General features: G+C 58.3%; 3 protein-coding genes across 5 annotated transcripts in view; 1 reads left to right on the top strand and 2 right to left on the bottom strand.

Moving 5' to 3' along the window:
- Window positions 1–45: 45 nt before the first annotated feature.
- Ndufb7 (NADH:ubiquinone oxidoreductase subunit B7) lies at window positions 46–2,366 on the bottom strand. The gene is made up of 3 exons (XM_042693588.1): window positions 2,172–2,366; window positions 404–572; window positions 46–242 (listed from the first exon to the last, which is right to left on the bottom strand). The coding sequence occupies exons 1-3, from the start codon at window positions 2,281–2,283 to the stop codon at window positions 110–112; spliced, it is 414 nt and encodes a 137-aa protein (XP_042549522.1). The 5' UTR covers window positions 2,284–2,366; the 3' UTR covers window positions 46–109.
- Window positions 2,367–3,431: 1,065 nt separating this feature from the next.
- Clec17a (C-type lectin domain containing 17A) lies at window positions 3,432–14,705 on the top strand. 3 transcript variants are annotated; one of them, XM_042693587.1, is made up of 12 exons: window positions 3,432–3,718; window positions 4,989–5,060; window positions 6,283–6,315; window positions 6,401–6,451; window positions 6,553–6,594; window positions 7,135–7,176; window positions 8,367–8,510; window positions 8,597–8,659; window positions 10,570–10,665; window positions 10,840–10,991; window positions 12,469–12,578; window positions 13,892–14,705. In XM_042693587.1, the coding sequence occupies exons 2-12, from the start codon at window positions 4,991–4,993 to the stop codon at window positions 14,022–14,024; spliced, it is 936 nt and encodes a 311-aa protein (XP_042549521.1). In that variant the 5' UTR covers window positions 3,432–3,718; window positions 4,989–4,990; the 3' UTR covers window positions 14,025–14,705. The 3 variants fall into 3 exon arrangements, with proteins under 3 accessions (XP_042549521.1, XP_042549519.1, XP_042549518.1); XM_042693585.1 differs by lacking the exon at window positions 3,432–3,718 and adding an exon at window positions 4,002–4,382; XM_042693584.1 differs by lacking the exon at window positions 3,432–3,718 and adding an exon at window positions 4,418–4,510.
- A 1,053-nt stretch (window positions 14,706–15,758) lies between these two features.
- Window positions 15,759–18,230, bottom strand: part of Adgre3 (adhesion G protein-coupled receptor E3) — a 46,575-nt gene continuing 44,103 nt past the window's right edge. Inside the window, exons 15-19 of the mRNA XM_042693583.1 lie at window positions 18,065–18,156; window positions 17,272–17,440; window positions 16,395–16,508; window positions 16,133–16,180; window positions 15,759–15,902 (exon numbers count right to left, since the gene is read on the bottom strand). Of these exons, the coding sequence (XP_042549517.1) occupies window positions 15,894–15,902; window positions 16,133–16,180; window positions 16,395–16,508; window positions 17,272–17,440; window positions 18,065–18,156 (432 nt within the window). The 3' untranslated portion in view covers window positions 15,759–15,893. The remainder of the gene's footprint in view (window positions 15,903–16,132; window positions 16,181–16,394; window positions 16,509–17,271; window positions 17,441–18,064; window positions 18,157–18,230) is intronic.

Here is an 18,230-nt window from a genome sequence, read left to right as displayed (position 1 = left end):
GTGTTGTCTCCGGCCATGCTCCCCTCCCCACAGTAAGCCACGCACTCAGGACCAGGCGCGCCCGCAGGCAGGCGTTTATTTCTGGCGGGCTCACAGGGCGGAGCGGCCCCTACAAGGCCACCTCGGGGCCCACCTCGCCGATCACCTCGCCCTTGGCCACTCTGGCCGCCCTCTGTTCCCTCCGATGCTTGCGCTGCAGCAGCCGCCGCTCGCGTTCGAACTCCTTCATGCGCATCACGTAGCTGGGGGAAGAGAAGAGGCTCAGGCTGGGGGCGTGGCCGGACCCCCAGGGCCCAGCAGGGAAGGGCGCCTCCCTGCTGTGGGCGGAGCAGAGGCCAGGTTGGAAAGGAGCGGGGTGGGTGGGGCTGGGGCGTGGCCAGCGGTGGGCGTGGCCGGGACTCACTCTTGGTGCTCGCAGTAGTCCCAGTCGTGCTGCGCGTGCTTGCAGGCCAGGAAGTTGGGGAAGCTGTCGCGCTTGCACTTGAGCAGGTGGATGAGGTAGTGGGCGCAGTAGTCGCGCTGCTCCAGGGTCAGCTGCGCATCGTTCATCTCCTGCTGCGTGGCCACCATCACTGCAGGGGCGGGCGGGGCGGGGCTGAGCGTCCGCCGCCCTCCCCGCCGCCCTCCGCCCTCCGCACCACGGCCCTCCGCACCGCGGCTGCCCCCCATCCGCTCCCCCGCGCGTGCTAAGTCCTGGCCGCCGGCCTCCCCCTTCGCGAGGCTGACTGGGGTGCTTAGAGCGGGGCGCCATTCCTGAATCCGTGACCGGGGCCCCGGGGCCCCTCAAGCCTCCCCTGCTCCCTGCCCAGGCGGCAAGGCAAAGCAAGCTCAGCCCCGGGCGGGGAGGGGGCTCGCCGGCACAGCACCCGCTCAGCAAGCACAGGGCCCCGATCAAACCCACCTAGCAGCAACTAAACCAACAGCCTAAGCCCAGCACCAGCGGCTCACATCGGTAAGCCCGGCTGCTAAGATGGTTGACATCTGAGGATGGCGGTTCAAAGTCGGCCCAGGCAGGAAAAGTCCATGGGACTCTTAGCTCCAATGAACCACGAAAAAGCTGGCAGTGGAGCTGTGGCTCAAGTGGTAGAGCGTTAGCTTTGAGCATACACACTCAGTTCAAGCACTCAATTCCAGTCCTCAGTACTGGTACAAAAGAACCTCCCTCATGCTCATCCTGAGGTCAAACCTCAATCACACACTCTGACAAACGATCGCCCCCCCAAAAAAGCCTCCCCTCTAAACAAAACAAAAAAAAAAGACCTCAAACTGTGTTCCCGGAAAGGCCGCAGTTCTGCCCTGGAGCTGGTTCGTGTCACCAGCGTCCAGGCTGTGATTCGGTGAGACCAGGGCCTGGTTTGCCCGACACGTCTTGGGGTGTCCACCCCCCACCACCCCGGGACAGGCTTCCCTTGCCCAGATCTGTCTCCTGTGATTCCCTCCTATGATGAACCTAGTCTAGCCCCCCCTCCCCCCCATCTAGGTCCTCCCAAAACCCAAACCGCACCTCTACAGACCTCGGGCCCTCCCTCCTCTCGGCCACACATGGCACCCACACGGTGCTCGGTGGAAAGGGGAAGGTGACACAAGCTAGCCAGGGGCACAATGTGGAGGAAAGGCAGGGCTTGAGGGAAAGAACGATGGGAGGGGTGGCATGAGCAGGCCGGGGGCGAGGTGGACGGGAACATGGGAAAGAACATTCCAGATGGCTGGGAGATCCGGGTTTTTAGCTTAAGCTCAGGAAGGACAGAGAGGCCGGGAGCTCGGTGCGGGATGGACGCTACGGGGCTGGGACTTGGCCCACAGTTGGTGTCCCACAGCGAGAAACTCCAGCGGGGATTCAGGGGCGCAGCCCCAGGGCTTGCTTAGCACAACACCCCAAAGCGCAAGGCCCGGCCTTCCCGCGCGTTCGTTTGCGGGGCGGAGCCGTCCCTCCGGGAGGAGGAGCCGTCCCTCCGGGAGGAGCACTCGCTCGCCGCCGCCGCGGCCCGGCCGCCCGCGCCGCGGCCTCGGTTTCCCTCCGGCCCCCGGGCCTGTCCCTGCAAGGCTGCCGCCCCAGGCAGGGTCCCCTGCGTCCACACCCCCCGTCCGAGCTCGGAGCCGACCCCAGTCCCGGGGCCGCCGGGGCCGGGGGCCCGGGCCCTCTCGCCCCGCGCATGCGCCCTGAGCCTCACCGCGCTCCTTGCGGTCGGGGAGGCCGTAGTCGGGCGGAAACACGGGCATATTCAGGGGGTCGGGCTCCCCCGAGCCATCGCTGAGGTAGCGCCGGGCCAGGTGCGCCCCCATGGCTGCTCCGCCGCCGAACCCCGCAGCAACCGGGGTCACCTCGCTCCCGCGCGGAAGTCCCGCCCCGCTGCGCGCGCGGTGGCTTCCGGTTGCTGTGACCGCGGCGGGGAGCGCAGAGACGCGCGCTCCGAGCGCTTCCGGCCGGGCTCGCGCGCCCCCCGGCGGCCGGGCGGAGGCGGGACACGCGCGGCCTTGTGGGATCGGAGCGGCCTCGGGGCGCCGGGCGGGCCGCGGACTCCCATCGACCATTAGCTACTCAGAAAAAGCTGGGGTGCGGCTGTGGCTCAAGTGGTAGAGCGCTTGGCTTGGTAGAGAGCGGGTCAGGGTCAGCGCCCAGGCCCGGAGTTCAAGCCCCAGGACTGGAAAAAGAAAAAGGAAAGTGAAAAAGAATGTCCCCTGGCCTCAGGCATTCAAATCCAGGGGTTGAGGAAAGACTCGTCCCCGTGACTGGATGGACAGGGAGGTCAGGAGAAAGCAAGCCCACCTTCGCAGGGGCGAGCAGGGAGGGCCGCCGGAGGAGCGGCGAGCAACCAATCAGATTGTCGTATGAGTTCAATAGGGCGGGCAAAGGGGACCAATCAGGTGGTCGCTTGAGTGAATAGCAAAAACAGGAGGGACCAGTCCGAAGTGACCAATCAGAGTGTTGTATAAATGAGTCGGTCAAGAAGAAGGGACCAATCGGGTCGGTGGAGTCAGGGCCTGGCGCTTGCTGGGCCTCCCGCCACAGCCCAGCCCTGGCTTCTCCCGTTAGTCGCGTAGGATCTCACTTTCATTTCCCGAGTGCCGGGATGGCAGGCGTGTCCCACCCGGCCTGTTTATTGGTTGAGATGGGGGGTCTTATCCCCTTTTTCCCCTGGCTGGCCGCAAACCTGGGTCCTCCTGAGCGCGGCCTCTCCAGTGGCTGGGATGACAGGAGTGCGCCAAGGGCTCTCTTCAGGTCTTGAGATGCGGATATTCTAGCCTGGGATGCTCGCCCTCGGGCAAGGATCTTGGCGGAGGGGGGGGGGCATCAGGCCACACGTGGGTGGGGGTAGAGCCAGGCCCAGGCAGCCGTCCTCTGAGAGCTTCCTGCTCCCCCCCCCCCCCCCCGTCCCCAGCCCCCCTTCCTCCCCTGGGTGCGCGGGCAGGGCGCCCGGGGCCTTTCACGGTCTGCCGGGTGAGAAGCCCGAGCCGGGTAAAGCCCCGGGGAACATCCGGACCCCACCCCAGGGCGGGGACCCTCCCCAGCGGTGTGGGCGGGGGAGCCCGCGGGGATGACCTTGGCGCTGACCTTGGCCGCAGCTCCGTGGGCAGGACGGTCACTAATTCACTCAACGGACGCCCGCTGGGCGTGGAGCTGCCCGGTGGTGAGAAGCGCTGGACACGACACCCAACCCACGCGGGAGGAGGCGGGGAGCGAGCGGGGGCCGCCCGCCCGCCATCCCCGCACGCAGGGGTGAGGCGAGAGGCAGCGCTGGGGCCTGGAGGCCAGCCTCGCTTACGCAGGGGCCTGCGCGCGTGCGCACACAAGCACACGTGTGCACGCGGAGGCTCGGATGGCTTTTGCTTGTTTTTCAGGTGCTGGAGCGACTGCGATCCCCCGTCTGCGCAGTCCCCCGTCTGCGCGTCCCCTGGCCCTGGCCCCTGTCCCCTGTCCCTGGCCCCTGACCCCTGTCCCCTGTCCCTGGCCCCTGGCCCTGACCCCTGTCCCTGGCCTCTGACCCCTGTCCCCTGGCCCCTGGCCCTGGCCCTGGCCCCTGGCTCCTGTCCCTGGCCCCGGCCCTGGCCCCTGGCATCTTCTGTCTGTGTTGCTTCTTCCCAGCGGTGGTCTTGACTTGACTTGTCATCTTCCTACCTTCATCTCCTGGGGACAGCGGGGATTATAGCTGTGAGCTACCCTGCCCAGCTTGTCTTTAGAGATGAGGTCGCTTTATTTTGTCCCGACTGGCCTTGAACTTTGACCCTTCCTCTGTAGCTGGGATGACCTTTCCCCAGCTTTCTGCCGCTGTCTGGGGCTGGTTTGGAGCAGTGTTCACAGGGACCCTGGTCGTGTGGGCGAGGGCTCCTCGCTTCCTCACGAGGATGATTTGCATGTCTTCCACGTCTCAAGGAAATGAGAAGTGAGAGAGGCTGCGGGGGGGGGGGGGGCGGGCAGAAGGGCCGGCGGGCGCGCGCTCAGGTGTGGGCTGCTGCGCTGGGGCCGCCATGCAGAGCTGGTACTCCAACACCCAGCGCTGGGACTCCACAGGTGCTCACCTGGCGCTGGCCAGGCGCCCGCCGGGGTGGGGCCAGGCCGGGGCGCCGGAGGGAGAGTCGGGACTGGGAGATGACTTGTGTTTCTGTTTTTGGTCGGTCCTGGGGCTTGAACTCTGGGCCTGGGCGCTGTCCCTCAGCTCTTCAGCTCAAGGCGAGCACTCTGCCACTTGAGCCACAGCGCCACTTCTGGCTTTTTTTTCTGCTTCTGGGGTGCTGAGGACTCGAACCCAGGGCCTCAGGCACGCGAGGCAAGCGCTCCACCACGGAGCCACCTTGCCAGCCCCTCCCTGAGCTCTTTTCACTCAAGGCTGGCGCTCTACCCCTTGAGCCACAGCGCCGCCTCTGGCTTTCTGGTGAATCGTTGGAGGTCGGAGCCTCGTGGATTTGTCACAGCGATCGGCAGATCTGGAGTTGCTGGGATTACAGGCGTGAGCCACGACACCCGGTCTGACTTGCTTTTTCTTTGGAAGGGATGATGGAGGATGAGGATGAAGATTATGAGAACGCCACTCCGCCCTACAGGGACCTTCCTCCCAAGCCAGGTCAGGGCACTGCTTTCCCGGGCAACAGAGGCAGCCGGGGTGGGGTTGGGGGGCGCACTGGCTGGGCAATAACCCATGGGGATGGTTCTCTGTGCTCAGAGCCGGTCACACCGTGACTACAGGAGCAACTGAGAGCCACATTGTACCCGTGGGGGTCTGGGGCCCTAACTGGGTTTACAGGGAAGGAACAAAGAGAGGAGGGGAAAGGAAATGGAGAGTTGTCTGCAGTGGTGGGGGCGGGGGTGGAGGTCAGAGGAGTGGGGTTTTGAAGGCTGAGTAGGAGTGTGTGAGGAGGAGAAACCTCAGAGACACCTGGGGTTGGGGGTGGGCGTGGGAGCCACAGCGCCGCGTGGCATCTGTGCCCCAGAGCCAGAAAGCAATTTTACACCCAGGACTCAGATGGCTCTGCTCTTATTTAGACGTGGGGTATGGCTATATTGCTCCAGGTTGGTCTTGAACGCTTGGGCTCAAGTGATCCTCCTGTTGGCTTCTGGAGTAGCTGGGACTACAGGTGTAAACCACTGTCCTCTTTCCTCCAAAGCTCAAGGCCTGGACTTGGGGGACCTCCCTCAGACTTGGCCCAGGATTCTCCAAGAGTCCCCTAAGTATTTATAAAAGTGGAAATTGGGGCCTGGCTTGGTGGTTCAAGCCTGTAATCCCAGCGCGGTGGAGACGGAGGTAGGAGGATCACAAGTTTGAGGTTGGCTTGGGCTGCAGAGTTAGGCTTTGCCTCAGACCTGCTTTCTAGCAGGTGAGATGCGAGTGAGGGTCTCAAACCTGGGGCTCCAGCTGCTTGGGAGCTAGAGATCAGGGAGTGGTGTTTGCAGGCCTTCCTGGATGTAATCGTTCTAGAGACTCCATCTCAACCAATGGCTTGGCACGGTGGTCCCTATATGCCTGCAGTCCCAGCTGGGGGCCAGGTGGGGATCAAGAGGACTGACCCTTGTGCCAGCTAGGGAAAAGTGTTACCTCATCTCAACTAGTAAGCCGGGCATGGTGCGTATTATTAGCAGCAACTGCAGTTTCCACCCAGTGCTTGCAAGAGAGGTGCTCTACCCATTGAGCTATGCACCCCAGCCCTATTTATTTTCGGAGACAGAGATTCACTAACGAAGCCCAGGCTGGTGATTGTCTTGCCTCTACCTCCCCCCCCCCCCCCCCAGCTGGGATTACAGGCATGCACTACAATGCTCTGTCATCTCTTTTCTAAATTTCTCTTTAGGCGTCCTGGCACCGCCAAGACCCCCGAGGGCAGGTGAGCAGAGCCTGGGGGGGGGGGTTGTGGGAGCCAGGGTTGGTTTTTCTTGGCTCTGAGCTAAGTGACGCTTCCCCCTCCTCAGGAAAGAGCCCAGAGAACCCCCCGCTTCCTCCCAAGGCCCTGGCGGTGACAGGTAAGAGCTGTAGGCTGGGGTACCCCCGTTCCCCCAGCCAGAGCCATGCTTCCGATGATGATGATGATGATGATGATGATGATGGCCTTTGTTCCTTCCAGCCCTGGACCTTCCATCTGTCTCCTGCCCATCTCGCCAGTCAGGTGAGCAGAGGGCATCCTGAACCTTCCTTCCAATCCCCACATCATTTATTCATATTATTATTAGTGGGGGGCAGTCCTGGGGTTTGAACTCAGCAAGCTTCGTGCTTGCTAGGTCCATGTTCCCTGGCTGAGCTAAGATCTTGGAGTTTTTGCCCAGGCCAATTTTAGATACTTCTAAAGGAGGCCTGCTGCATAGCGGGAATTACACACACTTGCCACATACCTAGCTCGTTGATTGAGGGGGGAAGGGGGGCCTCACTCACTTTTTTGGGGATCTGTCATGGGGCTTGAACTTTGGGCCTGAACGCTGTCCCTCAGCTCCTTAGCTCAAGGTGAGTGCTCTACTGCTTGAGCCACAGCGCCACTGGCGGTTTTCTGGCGGTTCATTGGAGATCAGAGTCTCATGGACTTTCCTTCCCCAGTCTGTCTTTGAACCGCGATCCTCAGATCTCAGCCTCCTGAGTAGCTGGGATGACAGGCGGGAGCCACTGGCACCCGATTATTTAGCACCTTGTAACAGTGTGTCCTCCTTGCTCCCAGGCGGTGATCTGGAACCTTCTCCCTTCCAGCCGTCCCTGACCCGTGAGTCGCCATGCCTCCCAGGTGGCCCCCAGTCCCCCCTGTCCATGCCCAGAGGAGGTGATTCAGGCCAGTAGCTCCCGAGTGAGCTGGGAAACTTCTCCTTCCAGAAACCGCGCTTTCCCGAGCCCAGCCCCCGGGGCCCAGCTGTCTTTCTGGGGACTTTGCTGTTGGGGAGATGGGGGTGGCCTGGAACCTGCAGCCCTGGGGGGGGGGGGAACCACCGGCGTGCACCACCACACCCGATTTCCTGCAGACTCGCCACCCCTATTTCCTGCTTGCAGAGAACGCAGGAAATGTCCTCTGCCCCCGGGCCTTCCTTGCCAGGGGGCTGGAGTAGAAAGGAGCTCCGCTCAGCCCTGGAATGTCGGATTGGCACATTGTTTTTAGGGTGCTGGGGTTGGAACCCACTGAACTTAGTCTGTTAGGGTAGGGCTACCACTGAGCCACACTGCCCACCGGCAGGCCCCACCCCGCAGGGAGCCACGCCCACCAGCCGACCACGCCCCTCAGATCGCCAAGCTCACATCAGGCCACGCCCATCAGGAGACCACGCCTGCCACCAGGCTATGCCCACCGGGAGCCACGCCCACCACTGGCCACACCCACCACAGAGCCACATCTTAGTTCACAGCCACGCCCTGACCACAGGCCACACCCACCTAAAGCCACGCCCCCAGTGCCTCCTCCCCGCCAGGCTTGTCACAGAGCCACACCCACCTCGAAGCCACGCCCACACAGAACCACGCCCCCGGCCGCGCCTCCCACCGCTGAGCCACACTCCGGGCGCCGTTTTGCTTATTTAAATCTATCTCCCTGACCAAGAAAGAAAAAGAAAAGAGATTGGCCGGGCGCCGGTGGCTCACGCCTGTCATCCCAGCCACTCAGGAGGCTGAGAGCTGAGGCTTGCAGTTCAAAGCCAGCCCGGACAGCAAAGTCCATGAGACTTTATCTCCAATGAACCACCAAAAAAGCCACAAGTGGAGCTGTGGCTCAAGGGGTAGAGCGCCAGCCTTAAGCAAAAGAGCTCAGGGGCAGCGCCCAGGCCTGAGTTCAAGGCCCCCCACCTTCCAGTCGATGGGTAGCCCCAGCACACGCTGCTGATCGTCGCAGGCGGCATGACAGCCACACAGCCCGTCCTCAGGCCCCCTCACGACGTGGGCCCTGGATCCATGCTCTCTTCCGGTCCCCAGGCCCCGCGACTCCGGTGCCCTGGATCGGGGCGGAGCCCCGCGGCCCGCGCCGGCCCCGGGTGGGGCGGGCGGCGCTGCTCTGCGCGCTGGCGGCCGCGGCTCTGCTGCTGAGCGCCCTGGCGCTGGCCCTGACCCTGACCAAGTGTGAGTAGGCCCAGCTCGGGGACCCGGGGGAGACTGAGGCCGGGCACCGGGAGGACGCGGGGCTCAAACGGGCCTTGTCCTCACAGACCAGGAGGTGGTGGAGGACCTGCGGCGGGCGACCTGGGAGCAGCTGGCGTGGAGAGCCAACGGTGAGTGTGAGCTTCGGGAGCGGGCTGTGCTTCTCTGCGCATGCCCATACTGATGGGCGCGGCTCACACGTTCCTTCATGTGCGCATGTGCATGCTGCGCATGCGTACGGGCAGGTCGGACCACAGCTGTCCAATACGACGGCCATCAGCCTTGATAGGTGGCCTGTGCAAAATGGGTTGTGTCCTATGTATGAAATGCACACGGGTTTCAGACACCTGTTTCAGTGTAGCATATCTGCGCCCTTTTGCATTTTTTTCTTTTTTCTTGTGTTTTGAGGGGTACTGGGGGTTTCAACTCAGGTCACGTGATTGCTAGGCACACGTGCTATCCCTGGACCACACCCCTAGATGGATGGGCCTCGCCTATCCATTGGAGCCCCACCCACACCGGAGCCACGCCCCAAGCCGCTGAACCACACCCCTCCCTTAATGTGGGGTCACACCCACAGCAGAGCCAGCCCTATCACTGAGTCAATCAGCGGCGTTAGCCACGCCCCTCCCCAAGCCCCGCCCCATCACAAAGATACTACTAGTTCAGCCACACCCCTCCAGCCAAAGCCACGCCCCTTACCGCGGAGCCACGCCCCCAACAGTCACATCCTGTACCGCTTGAGTCATACTCCCCAGCTGTTTTTGGTTCACACTGTGTGTCTGTGTCTGTGTGTCTGTGTGTCTGTGTCTGTGTCTGCGTGTGCTGGTACTGGTCCTTAAACTCAGGGCCTAGGCACGTCCCTGAGCTTTTTTGCTCAAGGTTGGCGCTCTACCACCTGAGCCACAGCTCCACTTCTGACTTTTTGGTAGTTCATTAGAAGATAAGCGTTGCACAGACTTCTCCTGCCTGGACTGGCTTTGAACTGCGATCCTCAGATCTCAGCCTCCTTACTAGCTGGGATTACAGGCATGAGCTACAGGCACTTGGCACAGATTGTTACTTTTTTTTTCTTCTGTTGGTCGTGGGGCTTGAACTCTGGGCCTGGGAACTGTTCCTCAGCTCTTCAGCTCAAGGCTAGCACTCTGCCACTTTTGCCACAGCACCACTCTTGGTTTTCTGGTGGTCATTTGGAGATAAGAATCTCACACAGGGGCTGGGAAGGTGGCTCAGTGGCAAAGTGCTTGCCTTGCATGCTTGAGGCCTTGGGTTCGATTCCTCAGCACCCATAAGCAAAAAAAATGTCAGAAGTGGCGCTGTGGCTCGAGTGGTAGAGCTCTAGCCTTGAGCTGAAGAGCTGAGGGACAGCACCCAGGCCCAGAGTTCAGGCCCACAACTGGACCCAAAACAAAAACAAAAAAAGAATCTCACATAGTCTTTCCTGCCTGGCTTGGCTTTGAACCGTGATCCTCAGATCTCAGCCCCCTGAGTAGCTAGGATGTCAGGTGTGAGCCACTGGCGCCCGGCTAGATTGTTACTTTTTGAGATATAGTCTTGCTTTTTTTTTTTTTTTAAACTTGGACTATGATTCTACTTATGCTTCCTGTGTAGGTAGGATGCCAGGTGTGTGCCCCCATGCCTGGCCAGCGCTACTTCTGGCTTTTTTCTTTTTGCTTATGTGGTGCTGAGGAATCGAACCCAGGGCCTCATGCATGCAAGGCAAGCGCTCTACCACTGAGCCACCTTCCCAGCCCCCCCCACGCCTGGCTTGTATGTTGATCAATAGGGTTTCACAACCAGCCAGGGCCAGCCTAGAATCTGGGTTTCCTGGGTAGCTGGGATTACAGGCGTGAACTTCCATGCCTGGTTAAAACTATATTGTGATGATGGAATCAGGTCTTCCTTTCACACTCCTTTCTGGACCCAGTGCAGAGATCTAGGCCTCCTCTGAGCTGTCTAGGAACCCTGGGCCCTGAGAATGTGGCTTTAGGAGTGGCCATAAATCTAGGCTTTTAACCCTTAAGCCCTTCTTCTCGGGCAGTGACTGGCATGGCGGGGCTGGCTGGATTGAAGAAGGACTTGGATGGAGTAAGAGCTGACACCAGCCAGGCCCTGCTGGAACTTCGAGGCTTAGTAGGTGAGTGAGTGGAATTTGGGGTGCTGCCTGGAAATGGAGGCGATGACAGAGCTGGCCTACCACATGGCTCTCTGGGGGTGGTTCTCGCTGATGTGCAAACGCTGTGTTCTGGAGTTGAGCACTGTCCGTGGCGCCCGCGTCCACGGCTGACCGTGTGCTCATGCGCATCTCTAGACTGTGGCCGGGTCACGTGTCCTGACGGCTGGCTCCCCTTTGAGGACAAGTGTTACTTCTTCTCTTCAACCACCGCGTCCTGGGAGGAGGCCCGCAAGTTCTGCCAGGAGAGCTACTCTCACCTGGTGATCGTTAACAGCTTCGCGGAGCACGTGAGCCGCCCCGGCCTCCTCCCCCTCCGCTTCCTCCTTCCCCGCTCTGTCTCCGTCCCTGTCTGCAGGACTAGGGTTTTCATGTAGGGCCTCACCAATGCTGTCTTGCTCACCGTGGGTGCTCTACCACTTGAGCCATGCCTCCAGCCCTGCTTAGTTGAGGGATGGCCCCAGAGGGCTCTTCGGCCTGGGCTGGCTGTGGACTGTGATCCTCAGGATCTCAGTTCTCTCAGTGGCTTGAACCACCAGCCTCTTTTTAATGACTGAAGGAATCTGTTAGTGCCCTGACTGTAGACCAGAGCTGCTGCGGGCTGGGTCAGAGAAGCCGAGGAAACCAACAATAAGAAATTAAACATGCGGGGCTGGGAAGGTGGCTCAGTGGTAGAGCGCTTGCCTCGTATGCATGAGCCCCCGGGTTCCATTCCTCAGCACCACAGAAACAGAAACAGCTGGAAGTGGCGCTGTGGCTTAAGCTATCCTTGAGCTGAAATGCTGGACAGCGCCCAGACCCTGAGTTCAGGCCCCACGACTGACCAAAAATAAATAAATAAACATGCCAGGTGCAAGTGGCTCACGCCTGTCATCCTAGCTACTCAGGAGGCTGAGATCTGAGGATCATAGTTCAAAGCCAGCCTGAGCAGGAAAAGTCCATGAAGCTCTTATTTCCAATTAACCAGCAAAAAGCCAGAAGGAGAGTTGAGGCTCAAGTGGAAGAGCACTGGTCTTGAGTGAAAAAGCTCAGGGATGGTGCCTAGGCCTTGAGTTCAAACCCAGGCCTGGCATGAAAAGGAAAGAATTGACTGTTGCTAAAGTATGTTACCCGGTATTGGATGTGGACCAGCTCCAGCCCTGAGTGTTTTAGGCAAACACCCTCTTCTCCGTCTTGGAGGATTGTCACCACTATGATTGTTCCCTTTACAAAGAAAGGAACAGAGCCCATGGTCAATTGCTGTAATAAAATACCAGAATCTGGGAACCTTATGAAGAAAGCAGGGTTTCTATAGCTTTACGGCTTGAGAGGCTACTGGCTGTGGTCAGGGCCTTTGTCCTGGCGGTGTCAGGCACTGAAGGATGGCACTGTGGGGGTGGGGGGAGTGGGGGGGGGGGTGGGGGGGGTGGGGGGGGTTGTCAGAGAGCAAGCCTGGAAGCCGGAGAGCAGGGAGGGCTGGCTCTTTCTCATTTTATGTCACTCACTTCTGTTGATGAAGAGAACCCTCCAATCGCCTAACCGCCTCCCGCTAAGCCCCGCCCCTTCAGGCCCATTGCGCTTCATCCCACTCAGGGGCACAGAAGCCCTGCGGGTCTCCCCTCCCGCCCCACCCCGTCCTTGGGGGCTAGAGTGGGGGAAGTTGTGGGTGCTTCTTTGCACACCTTGGGGGTGTCCTTGTGTCTCGAAGCCCGGCCCCTCCTCCCCCTGTCCCCGCCTGAGGGTCGTGGGGGAGATTTGAGGACCGACAATGGAAATTGCTTCTTGCAGAACTTTATCTCCCGGGCGCACGGCTCCCCGCGGGTGTACTGGCTGGGGCTGAGTGACAAGGACCGCGAAGGGGAGTGGCGGTGGCTGGACGGGTCGCGCGTCACCCTCAGGCAGGTGTCCTGCGTTGGGGGAGGGGCTCTGTCTTCTCTGGGGACCCTGATCACAGGGAGGAGACGGGAAATGGGGGTGTGGCTGAGCCCGGAGCTTTTTATGTCAGTCACTCTGTCTGTCTGGGAATGTAGTCCAGGCCAGACTTACAATCCTCCTGTTTCTGCCTCCTACGTGCTGGAACTTCACACCTGTATGGTTCCTTCCCCGTGCGTTCATTTGCTCCCTCCTTCCCTTTCCTTCCTTTGTGTTGGTTGTGGGGCTTGAACTCAGGGCCTGGGCGCTGCCCCTGTATCTTTTTGTGCTCAAGGCCACTTGAGTCACAGCGCCACTTCCTGTTTTCTGGTGATTCATTGGAAATAAGAGTCTCATGGGGTCTTTTCTGCCCGGGCTGGCTTCAAACCTTAACCCTCAGATCTCAGCCTCCTGAGTAGCTGGGATTACAGGTGGGAGCCACCAGCACCCGGCCTGCGCGCTCTCTCTCTCTTTCCTTTTCTTTATATTGGGGTTTGAACTCAGGATGTCCAACTTCTAGGTAGTCACCTTATCCTTGAGCTATGGAACCAGTTCTCAGCTCTTTCATACTTGAAAATTTCAGGTAGGGTGTTGTAATTTTGCCTGGGCTAGCCTCGGATCCCCATCCTCCTCCCTAGGCCTCCGGCATTAGCTGGATGCTAGGTGCATCCAGTCATGCCTGGCTTATTGATTGAGATGAAGTCTCCCTGTCTGCCTGGGCTGGCCTTGAATCGCGGTCCTCTCGATCTCAGTCTCCTGAGTCGAGGTGATTAAAGGTGTGAGCCATTGTGCGTGGTGGAATCTCACCGCATTATTTTCCTATGTGCTGGTCGTGGAGCTGGAATTTGGGATTTTGAGCTTGTGTTGGCTTTTTTTTTTTTTCTTGAGACTGGCGCTCTACCACTTGCACTCTGCCTCCAGTTCCAGCTTTTTGCTGGTTCATTGGAGATAAAAGTGTCATAGATGCTCTTTCCTGCCTGGGCTGGCCTCAAACCTGGACCCTCAGATTTCAGCCTCCTGAGCGGCTGGGATTACAGGCGTGAGCCACCAGCCCGCCACTTCTATTTTGTTCCCTTTCAGACAGGGCCTCACCATGTAGCGCAGTCTGGCTCTTGCCCGAGGGCCTCCAAGTGCTGGGATTACATGTGTGCGCCACCTCACCCGGCTTCAGCTCTATGAGTTTTGATAACTTGACATTGCTCTGACTTCGTCATTGTGGGGTGCACTGAAATTACTCCCCTCCCCGGCCTCCTTCGTTCACCCCTCTTTCTTGCTCACAGTCTCCCTCCCTTCTCCCCAGTTTCTGGGACCCCCAGGAACCCAACAATAGCCATGAGGAAGACTGTGCCAGCATGAACAGGGGCGGCTCATGGAATGACCTCTCTTGTGCCAAGACGACCTATTGGATCTGTGAGCGGAAGTGCTCCTGTTGAAGCCAGGGATCCTGAACTCTTGGGGGTCCCCATCCTGGAGAGTGGGGTCCCCTGGCCCCTCCTGCGCCGTCACCCCGTGACAAGAACGGTTTCCAACCTGGTTCTGGTTGCAAGCTGGCAGGAGGCCGGGGCTCGGCTGGCTGCACAGAGCTCTCGGCTCACGGCTTCTGAAGAGCAGGGCATGGCGGAGTCTCACACCGAACCTGAAACGCAGTGGCGGCGTGGTCCGCCGCCCCTCCCTGACTGATCTCTGGCAGCATCCAGGACATACCGAGACAGGACCAGTGTGACGGGCAGTGTGGCCCTGTCTTTGGTGGTAGATCAGACCTTGTCCTTCCTGAAAGAACTTCTAGAAAGGCAGAGCAGCTGTAAACTCCTCCCTCCACACACACCATACATCGTGGGGCTCGGACACACCCACAGGACGGTGATGGAGGTATCCGCCCACAGGTGTTGGAGATGCGTGTGTGTGGGTTAAGATGTTCAATGAAGTCTGAGCATGGTGGTGCACGCCTGTAGTCCTAGTGCATGCATGGGAGGTTGTGATGTCCAAGCCAGCCTTGGACTGCATGAAGAGACTGTGTCGAAAATAAGCCTAGATATTTTTTTGTGTCCGTTGTGGGGCTTAAACTCAGGGTCTGGGTGCTGTCCCTGAACTCTTTTGCTCAAGGCCAGTGCCATTTGAGCCACAGCGCCACTTCCACTTCCGGTTTTCTGGTGGTTCATTGGAGATCAGAGTCTCACCGACTTTCCTGCCCGAGCTGGCTTCAAACTGTGATCCTCAGATCTCAGCCTCCTGAGTAGCTGGGATGACAGGCGTGAGCCACTGGTGCCCGGCCTAAACCAAGCTTGTTGATGATGATGTAATAAAACTCTTTGTTATCTGTGTGGTCTTTCTACAATAGTAGCAGTTCCTAAAATGTCATTTTAGTGCATAGTTTTCACTTACTATTATTATTTTTGTCATGTGTGAGGCTTGAGGTTTGAACTTGGAGCCTGGGCCCTGTCCCTGAGCTTTTCTGCTCAAGGCAGGTGCTCTACCACCTGAGCCACGCCTCCAACCTCAGACCAGAGGTTTTCAAGGTCAGCCCTACCAACACTGGGGGGAGGTGGTCGACCCCCCCCAGCCCATCTCTGTAGTATCTCAATGACAACCTAATAGGTGTCTGGTCCCCTCCCAGGGTCCCTGGGGAGGAGGAGCCCACCTCCAGGGGAGAACTCCTGGTTTAAACCAACCCCGCCCTCAACCAGGCACATCGCTGCCCCAAACCTGAAAAACATCCAGATTCAGTTCCGAGAGAGAATGCTGACAAAAACTTAATGAGTCAGGCAGCCGGGCCTGGTGGCTCACGCGTGTAATCCCAGCTACTCAGGAAGCTGAGATCTGAGGACTGTGGGTCCTAAGCCAGCCCAGGTAGGAAAAGTCCATGAGACCCTTAGCTCCAAGAAACCAGCAAAAAAGCTGAAAGTGGAGCATGGCTCAAGTGGTAGAGCGCCGGCCTTCAGGACAAAGGGTACAGCGCCTAGGCCCAAAGTTTAAGCCCCAGGACCGGCGTGTGCACGCGTGTGTGTGCACACACACACACAGAGTAAAAAGTGGAGGGGCTGTTGTGGCCCTCACAGCTGGGGTACCCATGGGCAAGCATGGACCAGACACGTCATAACAGAGACGTCAGCCCCACACCTGTTTACTGAGAGCTCAGCATGGCCAGCGAACACTGCCGGGAGCAGAGGTTCGAGGCTTTCTTCCCGTCATACAATGCGCCGTGAGCCTCCGTCCTCAGCTCCACTCCGCACAGGGCCAGCAGGATTCGTGGGTGTGGATTTCTCAATGGAATCATGGAATGTTCTAGTTTTAATGCTTTCTCCTCACTTGGTCTGAAAAAATTTAAAAAAAACCAACATTCCACAGAAGATTGTAAGATTCCTCTTGGAGCTGGGCACTGCCGCGGGGGGCTCGCGCCGGTCAGCCTAGCGACTCAGGAGGCTGAGATCTGAGGATCACAGTTCAAAGCCAGCCCGGGCAGGAAAGTCCAGGAGACTCTGATCTCCATTGAACCACCAGAAAACCAGGAGTGGCGCTGTGGCTCAAGTGGTAGAGCGCTCACCTTGAGCTGAAGAGCTGAAGGACAGCGCTCAGGCCCAGAGTTTAAGCCCTATGACAGACCAACAAAACCAAACAAAAAGAAACAGGCCCCCCAAAAAACAAACCAACTAACTAAGCAACTAGTCACGCAGGCAATGAACCAACCAACCATTTGGGCTAGTGTGTAGAGCATTTGCCTTGCGTGTGTAAGGTCTTGAGTTCAATTCCCAAGTACTCCTGGGGGCGCTGTAGCTGAGACCGCCGTGGGGCCCAGGTTTCCTCACCTCTGTGGTACTGGGTCTTGTGTCCCGGCCAGACTTGCTGGAGAGCACGTACGTCTCAGATTCGGATTTTGGTTTTGTGATGTCTGTAAACCACTTTTGGTATTGTTTCCGGACCTAGAACGTCAAAGAAAATACCAGGATGAGGCAGCACTGGGGCGCCCGCCTGGCATCCTTGTTGATCCAGGAGGCTGAGATCTGGAGGATCAAGATTCAAAGCCAGCTTGGGCTTTGAGACTCTTTATCTCCAACTAAATCATCGAAAAGCTAGAAATGAAGCTGTGGTTTAAGTGGCTGAGCACCTGACCTGAGCAAAAAAATCCAAGCACCAGTGCAAGGCCCTGAGTTCAAGCTCCAAGACCAGCACAAAAACAAAAACAATGAAAATACCAATGCCTGGGTGGCTCCCGCCTGACATCCTAGCTACTCAGGAGGCTGAGATTTGAGGATTCTGGTTCATAGGCGGGGGGATGGGGGGAAGAAGGAGAAGGAGAATCTCACAGACTTTCCTGCTCAAAGTGGCTTTGAACCTTGATCCTCAGATCTTAGCCTCCTGAGTGGCTAGGAAGACAGGCGGGAGCCTGTAATATCCTTGATAAATCAACTTGCCAAAAGCTATTAAAAATTGGTGCCTCTTATAATAAATGTTGTCTTTTCTTTCCTTCCTTCCTTCCTTCCTGAGCTTCTTTTGCTCAAGGCGAGCACTCTACCACTTGGGCCAGAGCACCACTTCTAGCTTTTTCTGCTTATGTGGTCCTGAGGAATTGAACCCAGGGCCTCATGCATGCTAGGCAAATACTCTACCACCAAGCCACCTTCCCAGCCCCACATTTTTCTTTTTTTTAAGTTTGAATAAACAAAGGAAGGGGAAAATGCTAACTTGCTGGCTGAGCAGGCAGTAGACCAGGAAGAGGAAGACGCCTTGCAGGCTGTTGACAATGGTGAACAGGTACGCCATGACCCGCGCCGCCGGGCCCACCTGCAGGACGCCCAGGATCCACGTGCAGCCCAGGATAAACACCTGAGCTGTTGCTTTGAGTGTCAGCATCCTGGGAGGCATCAGAAGTGTGTGGTTAAAAAACAAACAAACAGATCACCTGTGGGGCGCTAGGGGCTCACGCCTGGAGTCCTAGCTACACAAGAGGCTGAGATCTGAGAACTGTGGTTTGCATTCCACCCCTGCAGGAAAGTCTGTGAGACTGTAATCTACAATTAGCCAGCAAAAAGCTGAGCTGGAGGCGTGGCTCAAGGGGTAGAACGCCTATGCCTGCCAGGAGCAAGCAAGCCAATCAAGTGTGAGGCCCTGAGTTCAAACTCGGGTACTTGCAAACAACAACCACAACAACCACAAAATCCACACTCCCTCAAAGGAGTACTCTTTCATGCACCTTGAACTGTGAGGCAGAAACTGCCAATTTTCTCCTTTCTCTTCTTCCCTTTCAGAATCCTTTTGCCCAGCCACGGCGCTACCCAGTGGGAGACTACATTTCCCAGCCTCCCTTGCGGCTGGGTGTCAGCACGTGACTAAGGTCAGCCAATGGGATTTGAGCAAGTGTAGCAGGCTCCACTTGGACTGCATGTAAGCCAGGAATATGGATGGACAGAGGATGGAGCCAGGATGGAGGGGAGGGGAAGGGAGGGGAGGGTGGAAAGACCCCCCTGTTGCATCCTACCTTGTGTTCTGGATGGTTGACACTTCACTGTTGAGAGAAGAAAGTTTCCTTTTCAAAATCCAAAGGACGGAGATGAAAAACACTAAATTCACCTGCAGGAAGAACGTGGCAAAGTGAGGAGAAACAATGACCACGTGCAGACAGATCTGCTTGCACACAAATCTAC

Source organism: Dipodomys spectabilis, unplaced genomic scaffold (genome assembly GCF_019054845.1).
Source record: "Dipodomys spectabilis isolate Male_0828 unplaced genomic scaffold, ASM1905484v1 ptg000173l, whole genome shotgun sequence".
Taxonomy (NCBI): domain Eukaryota; kingdom Metazoa; phylum Chordata; class Mammalia; order Rodentia; family Heteromyidae; genus Dipodomys; species Dipodomys spectabilis.
Note: the sequence above shows the minus strand (reverse complement) of the source record. Positions and strands in the feature narration are given on the sequence as shown.